The 12,482-nt window shown below is 44.2% G+C and overlaps 1 protein-coding gene across 2 annotated transcripts in view; it reads right to left on the bottom strand.

Annotated features, from left to right (window-relative positions):
* Positions 1-12,482, bottom strand: part of LOC137374021 (RNA-binding protein 25-like) — a 131,523-nt gene that overhangs the window by 17,148 nt on the left and 101,893 nt on the right. For both annotated transcript variants that reach the window (XM_068039794.1, XM_068039795.1), the window contains exon 18: positions 4,165-4,212. In XM_068039794.1, coding sequence (XP_067895895.1) covers positions 4,165-4,212 — 48 coding nt within the window. The remainder of the gene's footprint in view (positions 1-4,164; positions 4,213-12,482) is intronic.

Genomic DNA, 12,482 nt, shown 5'->3' with positions numbered 1-12,482 from the left:
GGCCTTGGCTAATAAAGGCAAGTATCCCATATGCCTTCCTAACCACCTTATCTACCTGTGCTGCTGCCTTCAGTGATCTATGGACAAGTACACCAAGGTCTCTCTGACCCTCTGTACTTCCTAGGGTCCTACATTCCATTGTATATTCTCTTGCCTTGGCAATCCTCCCAAAATGCATCACCTCACACTTCTCAGGATTAAATTCCATTTGCCACAGCTCCGCCTATCTTACCAGCCCAGCTATATCGTCCTGTAATCTAAGGCTTTCCTCCTCACTATTTACGACACCACCAATTTTCGTGTCATCTGCGAACTTACTTATCATGCCTTCTATATTCATGTCTAAATCATTATTGTACACTACAAACAGCAAGGGTCCCAGCACCAATCCCTGTGGTCACAGGCTTCCACTCGCAAAAACAACCCTCGACCATTACCCTCTGTTTCCTGCCACTAAGCCAATTTTGAATCCAATTTGCCAAATTGCCCTGGATCCCATGGGCTCTTACCTTCTTAACCAATCTCCCATGCGCGACCTTATCAAAAGCCTTACTGAAGTCCATGTAGACTACATCAACTGCTTTACCCTCATCCACACATCTGGTCACCTCCTCAAAAAATTCAATCAAGTTAGTTAGACATGATCTCCCCCTGACAAAGCCATGCTGACTATCCCTGATTAATCCCTGCATCACCAAGTAGAGATTAATCCTGTCCCTTAGAATTTTTTCCAGTAGTTTCCCAACCACTGATGTTAGACTCACTGGCCTGTAATTACCTGGTTTATCCCTGCTACCCTTCTTGAATAATGGTACCACATTCGCTGTCCTCCAGTCCTCTGGTACCTCTCCCGTGGCCAGAGAGGATCTGAAAATTTGTGTCAGAGCCCCTGCTATCTCCTCCCTTGCCTCACACAACAGCCTGGGACACATCTCATCTAGGCCTGGGGATTTATCCACTTTTAAGCCCGCTAAAGCATTTAATACTTCCTCCCTTTCAATGTTAATATGTTCAAGTATATCACAATCCTCCTCCCTGATCTCTACACCTACATCGTCGCTCTCCACAGTGAAAACAGATGAAAAGTAATCATTTAAAACCTCACTTATGTCCTCCGGCTCCACACACAGATTGCCACTTTGGTCCCTAATGGGCCCTACTCTTTCCCTGGTTATCCTCTTGCCCTTAATATACTTATAAAACGCCTTAGGATTTTCCTTTACATTGACCGCCAATGTTTTTTCAAGTCCCCTCTTCGCTCTCCTAATTACTTTTTTAAGTACCCCCCTACACTTTCTATACTCCTCTAGGGCCTCCGCTGTTTTCAGTGCTCCGAACCTGCCATAAGCCTTCTTTTTTTTTCCCCCTGATCCAATACTCTATATCCCTTGACATCCAGGGTTCCCTGGACTTGATGGTCCTACCCTTCACCTTAATGGGTACATGTTGGCTCTGAACTCTCATTATTTCCTCTTTGAATGCCTCCCACTGGCCTGATGTAGACTTTCCTACAAGTAGCTACTCCAAGTCCACTTTGGCCAGATTCTGTTTTATCAAATTGAAATCGGCTAAATTTGAAGAAAGAAATTATGACGGTATGAGGGGCAAATTGGCTGAGGTGGATTGGGAAAATACATTAAAAGGTATGACAGTACGTAGGCAATAATTAGTCTTTAAAGAAATATTACATAGTTTACAGCATCTATACATTCCTTCAAGGCACAAAAGCCCCAAAAGTAAAGACAGTCAATTGTGGATAACAAAGGAAGTTAAGGATTGTATAAGATTAAAAGAAAAGGCTTATAAGGTTGACAGAAATAGTAGTAAACCGGAGGATTGGGAGGATTTTAGAATACAGCAAAGGAGGACCAAGAAACTGATAAAAGGAGAATAGAATATGCATGTAAGCTAGCAAAAAACATAAAAATGGATTGTTAAAGTTTCTATATGTACTTAAAAAGGAAATGTTTGGCATAGACAAATGTGGGTCAATTACTGGCAGAGTCAGGAGAATTTATAATGGGGAACAGAGAGATGGCAGAGAAGCTGAATGATTACTTTGTGTTTGTCTTCACTGAGGAAGATATAAGAAATCTCCCAGAATTAGAGATCCAAGGGATTAGGGGGAATGAGGAATTGAAGGAAATTAGTATTAGTAAGAAGGTTGTACTGGAGAAATTAATGGGGCTGAAGGTTTTTAAGTCCCAGGACCTAATATTCCACATCCCAGAGTGTTGAAAGAGGTATCTATGGAGATAGTGGGTGAATTGGTGATCATGTTCCAAAATTCTATAGATTCTGGAACAGTTCCTGCAGACTGGAAGGTAGCATATGTCACCCCACTATTTAAGAGGGCGGGAGAGAGAAAACAGGGAATTACAGATCTGTTCGCCTTATACCAGTCATTGGGAAAATGCTAGAATCTATTCGAAAGGATATGATAAATGGACACTTGGATAACAATGATCTGATTGGGCAGAGTCAACACGGATTTATGAGTTGCAGATCATGTTTGACAAATCTATTGGAGTTTTTTTGAGGATGTTACTAACAGAATTGATAAAGGGGAGTTGGTGGACGTGGTATACTTGGATTTTCAGAAGGCTTTTGATAAAGTCCCGCACAGGAGGTTGGTTAGCAAAATTAAAGTACATGGGATAGGAGGTAATATACTGGCATGGATTAAGAATTAGTTAACAGGCAGAAAGCAGAGAGTAGGAATAAATGGGTCACTCTCGCATTCGCAGACTGCAACTAGTGGGATACTACAGGGATCAGTGCTTGGGCCCCAGCTGTTCACAATATATATCAATGATTTGGATGTGGGGACCAAATGTAATATTTCCAAGTTCGCGGATGACACAAAACTAGGTGGGAATGTGTGTTGTGAGGAAGATGCAAAGTGGCTTCAAGGGGATTTGGACAGACTTAGTGAGTGGGCAAAAGTGTGGCAGATGGAATATAATGTGAGGTTATCCACTTTGGTAGGAGGAATAGATATGCAGTGTATTTCTTAAATGGTAAGAGATCAGAAAGTGTAAATGTACAAAGGGACCTGGGAGTCCTTGTTAATAAGTCACTGAAAGTTAACATGCAGGTGCAGCAAGCAACTAAGGTGGCAAATGGTGTGTTCACCTTCATTGCAAGAGGGAAGAGTACAAAAGTAGTGAAGTCTTGCTTCAATTGTATAGAACCTTGGTTAGACCACACCTGGAGTACTGTGTGCAGTTTTAGTCCCCTTACCTTAGGAAGGATATTGTTGTCATAGAGGGAGTGCAACTAAGGTTCACCAGACTTGTTCCCAGGATGGCGGAACTGTCCTATGAAGAGAGATGGGGGAAACTGGGCCTGTATTCTTGAGAGTTTCGAAGAATGAGAGGTGATCTCATTGAAACATACAAAATACTTAAAGGGATAGACAGGGTAGATGCAGGTAAGCTGTTTCCCCTGGTTGGGGAGTCTAGAACCAGGGGAAACAATTTCAAAATAAGGGGGGAGCCACTTAGGACAGAGATGAGGAGAAATTTTTTTACTCAGAGGGTTGTGAATATTTGGAATTCTCTACCCCAGAGGGCTGTGGAAGCTCAGTCATTGAGTATGTTTAAAACAGAGACTGACAGATTTCTAAACACCAATGATATAAAGGAATATGAGGATAGTGTGGGAAAAAAGCATTGAAGTGGATGATCAATCATGATAGTATTGAATGGCAGGGCAGGCTCGATGGGCTGAACGGCCTACTCCTGCATCTATGTTCCTATGAGAGGGGCAGGTTAAGAGCTATGAAGAAAAGCGGTTACGTCATCTTTAGAAGACACAAAAAATAGGGGTGATGATAAATGTTTGGCTCAAAGCTACATTTTAAACTGGAATTTTGCTTCTAAAGCGATGTATTGTCTTAAGAGGGACAAACTCTTTTCCCTTCCTCCCCGCCACCCGTACCCCACAACCCCCCCACTTCCCACATTGCCCAGACCAAGTGGCTTGCCTTCACGAGCACAATGAATAAAGCTTGCTTCCAGGTTATGCTGCTCTTTAAGTGCTCACCATATCAGAGATTTGCCACCTCAGGCAACATGTTCCCAAATAAGCTGATCTTGTAGAGTGCAGTGTAAATTATTGGAGTACAAAATCTCGGAAAAAAGATAGCAAAAAAAGACTTACCATGGCTACGTCATCTAAAATGCTCTGTGGTGAACTGTGTGCCATGACCTGTAGAAGTAAATTAGTTGTCACTAAACGTTTTTTATAATTACATCAAAATTTTTAAGAGTGTATTTGTAGAGCACACATTCACTGCTCAGCTAATATCCCAAAAACTCCTACTGCTGAGTTTTCAGTGCAGCCTTGATATAGTATGCATGAAATCAGCAAATAATTAAACAAAGTGAGGGGAGAGGAAATGGAGCAAGTATCCTCAGATCTAATTCAGAAGTTGGTGGTTTGCCCACCCCTTAATTTCACAGTTTTAATAACACAGGTAGAGTTGATTTTGTCTGGCAATACTGATGAACTTTCAAATTAACTTACTGTTACCATTTAAAATGTCAAGTATCACAAATCATGATCTTACGACCTTTAATTCAGATGGCAGATGAACCATAGAACCATAGAAAAGTTACGGCATAGAAAAAGGCCATTCAGCCATTGTGTCTGTGCCGGCTGAAAAAAACTAGTCACCCAATCTAATCCCACTTTCCAGCACCTGGTCCATAGCCTTGCCGGTTACAGCACTTCAGGTGAAGGTCCAGGTCGCTTTTAAATGAGTTCAGGGTTTCTGCCTCCACCACCTATCCGGGCAGTGAATTCCAGACACCCCACCACCCTCTGGGTGAAAATGTTGTTCCCTTACGTCCCCTCTAATCCTTCGACATTGAATCTGTGCCCCCTGGTAATTGACCTCTCTGCTAGGGGAAACAGGTCCTTCCTGTCTACTCTACCTAGGCCCCTCATAATTTTGTACACCTCAATTAAGTCACCCCTCAGCCTCCTCTGTTCTAAGGAAAACAACCCTATCCGATCCAATCTTTCCTCATCGCTGCAACTTTCAAGCCCTGGCAACATTCTTGTACTCTCTCCAAAGCAATTATGTCCTTCCTGTAATGTGGTGACTAGAACTGTACACAATACTCCAGCTATGGCCTAACCAACGTTTTATACAGTTCCAGCATTATATCACTGCTTTCGTATTCTATACCTTGGCCAATAAAGGAAAGCATTCCATTTGCCTTGCTCACCACTTTATCTACCCGTCCTTCAGGGACCTGTGAACATGCACTACAAGGTCTCTCACTACTTCTACCCCTCTCAATATCCTCCAGTTTATGGTGTATTCTCTTGCTTTGTTTGCCCTCCCCAACTGCATTACCTCACTTCTCTGGATTGAATTCCATTTACCACTTTTCCACCCACTCAACCAAACCACTGATATCATTCTGGAGTCGACAGCTATCCTCTTCACTATCAACTGCACAGCCAATTTTGGTGTCATCTGCAAATTTTCCAATCATGCCTCCCATATTTAAGCTCAAATCATTAATATATACCACAAAAAGCAAGGGATCCAACACTGAGCCCTGTGGAACGCCACTGGAAACAGCTTTCCACTCGTAAAAACATCTGTCGACCATTACCCTTTGTTACCTGTCACTGAGCCAATTTTGGATCCAACTTGCCACATTCCCCTGTATCCCATGGGATTTTACTTTTCTGACCAGTCTGCCATGTGGGACCTTGTCAAATGCCTTAAGATCCATGAAGACAACATCCACTGCAATACCCTAATCAATCCTCAAAAAACTCAATCAAGTTAATAAGACACGACCTTCCCGTAACAAATCCATACTGACTATCACTGATTGATCCGTCCCTAAGTGACAGTTTATCCTATCTCGCAGAATTGATTCTAATAATTTGCCCAACACAGAGGTCAGACTGACCAGCTTATAATTATTTGGTCTATCCCTCACACTCTTTAAACAATGGTACAACATTTGCAGACCTCCAATGCTCTGGTACCTCTGGTAAGAATTTGAAGATGACGCTCAGTGCATCCGCTATTTCCTCCCTGCTTCCTTTAACAACCTGAGATGCAATCCATCCAGCCCTGGTGATTTATCCACTTTCAAGGATGTCAGACCCTCCAGTACTTCCCCTCTCATTATGCTTATCGTATCTAATATTTCACATTCCTCCTATTTAACTACAAAGTCTGCATCATCCCTTTCCTTTGTGAAGACAGAGACAAAGTACTCATTAAGAACCAGGCCCACATCTTCTGCATCCCTGCATAAGTTAGCTTGGACATCTCTGATAGGCCCTACCCTTTCCTTACTTATCCTCTTGCTCTTAATGGGGGGGGGATCACAATTGAATGGTTCATTTTTGAAGAAACTTCTTCTGTTAAAAAGAGCTCCAATTAATCAAATATTTCACTATCAGCCCATTGATTCCCACAGCTACCTTGACTACACTTGCTCACACCCTACTTCCTGTAAGGACTATTTCCATTCTCCCAGTTTCTGTTTCATCTGTTTGGATGGCGCCACTTCCATACCAGCGCTTCTGATATGCTTTCATTTTTCCTCAACCAAGGATTACTCCCCATCGTGGTTAACAGGGTCCTTGACTATGCCGTTCTATTTCACACTTTTGCTCGAACCCCTTCCCCTCCTTCCCAGAATCACAACAGGGTTTCCCTTGCCCTCACTTTACACCCCACCAGCCTCCGCATTCGATGGATGATCTTCCGCCACCTCCAGCATGATGCCACCACCACATATTCCCTTTCAGCATTTCGAAGGGACCGTTCCTTCCGCGACACCCTGGTCCACTCCTAAGTCAATTCCAACAGCTAACAGCTACCCGCACACCCACCTCCACCCCCCAAACGGAACCTTTCCATACAAGTGCAGGAGATGCAACACCTGCCCTTTTACCTCTTCACCTCACCCCCGGGACCCAAGACACCCCCTCCCTCCCAAAGGACCACTCCAGCCTCACCAGGGAAGGACCGATCCGCCTGGTGAGGCATGCCCCTACTTACTTTCCCTCCTCAACCTATGGCGTTGGCTTGGCTGCAGTCCCAGCAGTGGCCACCACTCCCTATGGTGCTGCTGGGACTAAGAGCTGCTGGTCCGGTGATTGGCCGGCAGCTCACTGAGGCGGGACCTCCTCCCTCAAGTGGGTGGAAGTCCCGCCTCGGGACAATTAAAGCCCGGGGATCCGTAAAATACGGGACAGATACCCAGGCTCGGCAGAAGCGGGCTCGCCACCGACTTTCACATCGGAGTCCGGCAACCGCCCATCCACCATACAATTCTGGCCGTGCTCTCTTCTACATTGCAGAGAGCAAACGCAGACTAGATGACTGCTTTGCGGAGCACCTCCCATTTAGTTTGCAAGTGTGATCCCAAGCTTCCAGTCACCTGTCATTTGAATTCTTCACATTGCTTCCAATCTGATCTTTCTGTCCTTGGTCCCCAACAATGTTCCAATGAAGCTCAATGCAAGCTCAAAGAACAGCACCTCATCTTTCGACTGGGTACATGACAGCCTTCTTGACTCAACATCGAGTTCAATAATTTTAGATCATAACTTCACCCTATACACCCCCAATTTTGTTTCATGTTTCTTCTTTTCTCTCTTATTTTCTTTACTTTGTGTTCGATGGCAGCTATCCTGTCATTCACACCTTTATTTTATTTGTTTGTGGGATGTGGGCGTCGCTGGCGAGGTCAGCATTTATTACCTTTGAACTGAGTGGCTTGCCCGGCCATTTCAGAGGGCATTTAAGATTGCTGTGGGTCTGGAGTCACTTGTAAGCCAGACCAGTTAAGGATGGCAGATTTCCTTCCCTAAAAGGACATTAGTGATCCAGATGGGTTTTTACAACAATTGACAATGGTTTCATGGTCACCATTAGACTAACTCTTAGTTTCAGATTTTTTAATTGAATTCAAATTACACCATCTGCCATGGTGGGATTCGAACCCGTGTCCCCAGAGCATTACTAGTCCAGTGGCATTAACACTACGCCACTGCCTCTCCTAAATACATCTTTTGTTTCTTTACTTGTCCCATTACCACTGCCTTTGGACATGCACCATGAAACCCTTTGTCATTTAATCTCTCCTGCCCTCCACCCTTTCACAGTCCTTCCCTTTTGTTCTTCTTCCCACCCTCCCCCTTTCACTTGGTCAAAACCTATTACATTTCTAACTTTCCCCAATTCTGAGGGAAAGTCACAAACCTCAAACGCTTGTTTCTCTGTCTCCACAGATGCTGTCAGACCTGCTGAGTATTTCCAGCATTTTATTATTTCAGATTTCCAGCATCTGCAGTATTTTGCACTTGTCTAATTAATCGAAGCCTGATAATGTTGAACTCACGGTATTATGATATTCTGCTAGTAAACCATGAGTACTACTTCAAACTCGAGCGCTCAGGTTCAAATCTTATCCTAAACTGAAACTGAATTCTGCCCGCCAGGTTTAAGCACTTAGGTAGAGCATTTCCCATGGGGTGAAAAGCATCTCTTCCACCGGTCAACTCTAAGACCAACAGCTATGAAGGGTCCAGTGTCTCACTGCATGGCCGACTGTAGAATAGGAATATAGGAACAGGAGTTGGCCAGTTAGCCCCTCAGGCCTGTCCCTGAGATGACGGCTCATTTGTGACCTAACTCCATGCACCTGCCATTGCCCTATGTCCCTTGATACTTTTGGTGAACAAAAATCTATCAATCTCAGACTTAAATTTAACAATTGATCTAACAACTGTCATTCGTGAAACAGAGTTCCAAAGGTTTACCACACTTTGTGTTTCCTAATTACGCTGCTGAAAGGTCTGGCTGTAATTTTCAGACTATGCCCCTTGTCCTAGACTCCCCAACCAGTGGAAACAGTTTCTATCTAGCCTATCTGTTCTCCATAATATATTGAATACTTGATCAACTCAACCCTTAATCTTTTAAATTCTAGGGAATGTAATCCTAGTTGGTGTAATCTCTCTTTGTAATTTAACTCTGAATACGCTGCACTCCCTCCAAGCTCAATATCTCTTTCCCCAAGTACGGTGACCAGAACTGCTCACAATACCCCAGGTGTGGTTTAACCTGTGATTTGTATACTTGCAGCATAACTTCTATTCCCTTGGATTCTAGTCTTCTCGATAGAAAGGTCAGCATTCCATTTGCCTTTTTGATTATTTCCTGTACCTATTTAGGACATTTTAATGATCTCAGTACCTGGACCCCCAAATCTCTTTGCACTTGCACTGTTCCTAATAATTGAGAAAGTACTTGTCTACATTGAAATCCATTTGCCACAGTTTTGCCCTTTCACTTGATCTATCAATATCTCTATGTAATTTTATGCTCTCTCAATGGTGAAAAGCTAGAAGCAGCAAAGGTGGATCAAGTGTCAGTGGGGGAACATTTAGGGGACAGTGATTTAGGGGACATCATAAGATTTAGACTGGCGACAGAAAAGGACAAAGAGCAATCCAGAGGAAAAATAAATTGGGGTGGGCCAATTTCAATGGGGGTGGGGGGCGGAAGAGGAGAGAGAAGATATGCCCCAGGTAAACTGGAATCAAAGATTGGTACGCTGAACTGTAACAGAACAATGGGCTACCTTGAAAGAAATGGTTTGGGTACAGCCAAAGTACATTCCCAGGAGGTAGAAAGGTCGATCAACCAAATCCAGAGCTTCCTGGATGATGTAAGAGATAGAGAGGAAGGTGAAGCTGAAAAAGGGTGCCTGTGACAGATGTCAGGCGGATAATAGAATTGAGAATGAGAGTGAGACGGCAGAGTTTAAAAGAGCAGCGGCAGCGAGGAGGAGTGAGACTGAGTGAGACCGGCACATTTTAAAAGTGCAGCGGGAAGCAGCAAGACTGAGTGAGACCGGCAGAGTTTAAAAGAGCAGCGGCAGCGAGGAGGAGTGAGACTGAGTGAGACCGGCACATTTTAAAAGTGCAGCGGGAAGCAGCAAGACTGAGCAAGACCGGCAGAGTTTAAAAGTGCAGCAGCAGCGCGCCAGAGTTTTGGGAAAAAAAAGCCAACAGTGACGTCACAGGAGAGCTGCAAGGTGATTGGTTGGTGAGTCACTGCTGTTCGGGAATAGCTCTAAATAGCTGGTAGTATCTCAGGTAAGAAATGTTTATTTCAAATATAGTTAGTGTTTTTTTTTTATAGGTAGTTCTGTAGCAACGACGACCAGGGAAGAACAGCCCGAGAGTAACTGATATTATTGGACATTAAGATCTTCCAGAAGGTTTAATTTAATTTAAAGGGTTAATTCACACAGGAGAACTCACAGCCGTGGTGTGCTTCTCGTGCTCCATGTCGGAAGCCGGGAACATTTCCAGTGCCCGGGACCAGCATGTGTGCAGGAAACGTATCCAGCTGCAGCTCCTGGGAGCCCGAGTTTCGGAGCCGGAGCAGCAGCTGGGGACGCTGTGGAGCATTCACGAGGCGGAGTATTATGGATAGCACGTAAAGAGAGGTGGTCACACCGCAGGCTCAGACCCCAAAGGCAGGAGGGAAATGGGTGACCACCGGGCAGAGCAAGAAGACTAGATAGGCAGTTCAGGAATCTCCTGTGGCTATTCCCCTGCAAAACAGGTATACTGCTTTGGATACTGTGGGGGGGGGGGGAATGGCCTCTCAGGGGAAAGCAGCAACAGCCCAATTCGTTGCACCACGGTTGGCTCTGCTGCACAGGAGAGGAGTAAAAAGTGCGGGAATGCAATCGTTATAGGGGATTCAATTGTAAGGGGAATAGATAGGTGTTTCTGTGGCCGCAAAAGAGACTGCAGGATGGCATGTTGCCTCCCTGGTGCTAGGGTCAAGGATGTCTCAGAGCGGTAACAGGACATTCTGAAGGGGGAGGGTGAACAGCCAGTAGCCGTGGTACACATTGGTACAAACGACATAGGTGAAAAAAAAAGGATGAGGTCCAAAAAGCAGAATATAGGGAGCTAGGAAGTAAGTTGAAAAGTAGGACCCCAAAGGTAGTGATCTCAGGATTACTACCAGCGCCACATGCTAGTCAGAGTAGAAATAGCAGGATACATCGGATGAATACGTGGCTGAAGAGATGGTGTGACAGGTTACACCTGGGCAGGAACAGGATTGATGTCCTAGGGGGAGTATTTTCTAGCGTGGTTGGGGAGGGTTTAAACTCAAATGGCAGGGGGATGGGAACCTTTGCAAGGAGTCGGGGGGGAGGGGATCAAAAACAACAAAAGACAGTAAGGGGAATAAGAAAAGTGATAGGCAGAGAAATCACGGGCCAGAATCAAACAGGGCACAGTGAAAAATAGTGGGAAGAGGACAAGTAATGTTAGAAAGACAAGCCTGAAAGCTTTGTGCCTTAACGGAGCATTTGCAATAAGTTGGATGAATTAATCGCGCAAATAGATGTAAACGGGTATGATTTAGTCAGGATTACGGAGACATGGCTGCAAGGTGACCAGGGATGGGAAATGAACATCCAGGGATATTCACTATTTAGGAAGGACAGACTAAAAGCAAAAGGTGGTGGAGTTGCATTGCTGGTTAAAGAGGAAATTAGCGTAATAGTGAGGAAAGATATTAGCTCTGACGATGTAGAATCTGTATGGGTAGAGCTGAGAAACACAAAGGAACAAATAACTTTAGTGGAGGTTGTATATAGACCCCCAAACTGTAGTGGTGATGTTGGGAACAGCATTAAACAGGAAATTAGAGATGCATGCGATAAAGGAACATCTGTAATTATGAGCGAATTTAACCTGCATATAGATTGGGCAAATCAAATTAGTCACAATACCGTTGAGGAGGAATTCTTGGAGTGTATACGGGATGGTTTTCTGGACCAACAGGTTGAGGAACCAATTAGAGAACAGGTCAACCTAGACTGGGTATTGTGTAATGAGGGGAATAATTGACAATCTATGGTGCGAAACCCCTTGGGGACGAGCAACCATACTATGATAGACTCCATCTTGATGAAGAATTCTGACGTAGTTGATTCTGAGGCGAGGGTCCTGAATCTCAGGAAAGGAAACTACGAAGGTATGAGCTGCGAGTTGGCCATGACGGATTGGGAAACGTTACTTAAAGGGATGACGGTGGAAAGGCAACGGCCAACATTTAAAGAGTGCCTGGATGAACTGCAACAATTGTTCATCCCTGTCTGGCGCAAAAGTAAAACGGGAAAGGTAGCCAAACTATGGCTTACAAGGGAAATTAGAGATAGCATTAGATAAAAGGAAGAGGCCTATAAATCTGCCAGAAAAAACAACAGACCTGAGGATTGGGAGCAGTTTAGAATTCAGCAAAGGAGGACTAAGGGATTGATTAAGAAGGGGAAAATAGAGTACGAGAGCAAGCTTGCGGGGAACATAAAAACTGACTGTAAAAGTTTCTATAGGTATGTGAAAAGAAAAGGATTGGTGAAGACAAATTTAGGTCCCTGACAGTCAGAAACAGGGGA

Source organism: Heterodontus francisci, chromosome 9, assembly GCF_036365525.1.
Source record: "Heterodontus francisci isolate sHetFra1 chromosome 9, sHetFra1.hap1, whole genome shotgun sequence".
Taxonomy (NCBI): Eukaryota; Metazoa; Chordata; class Chondrichthyes; order Heterodontiformes; family Heterodontidae; genus Heterodontus; species Heterodontus francisci.
Note: the sequence above shows the minus strand (reverse complement) of the source record. Positions and strands in the feature narration are given on the sequence as shown.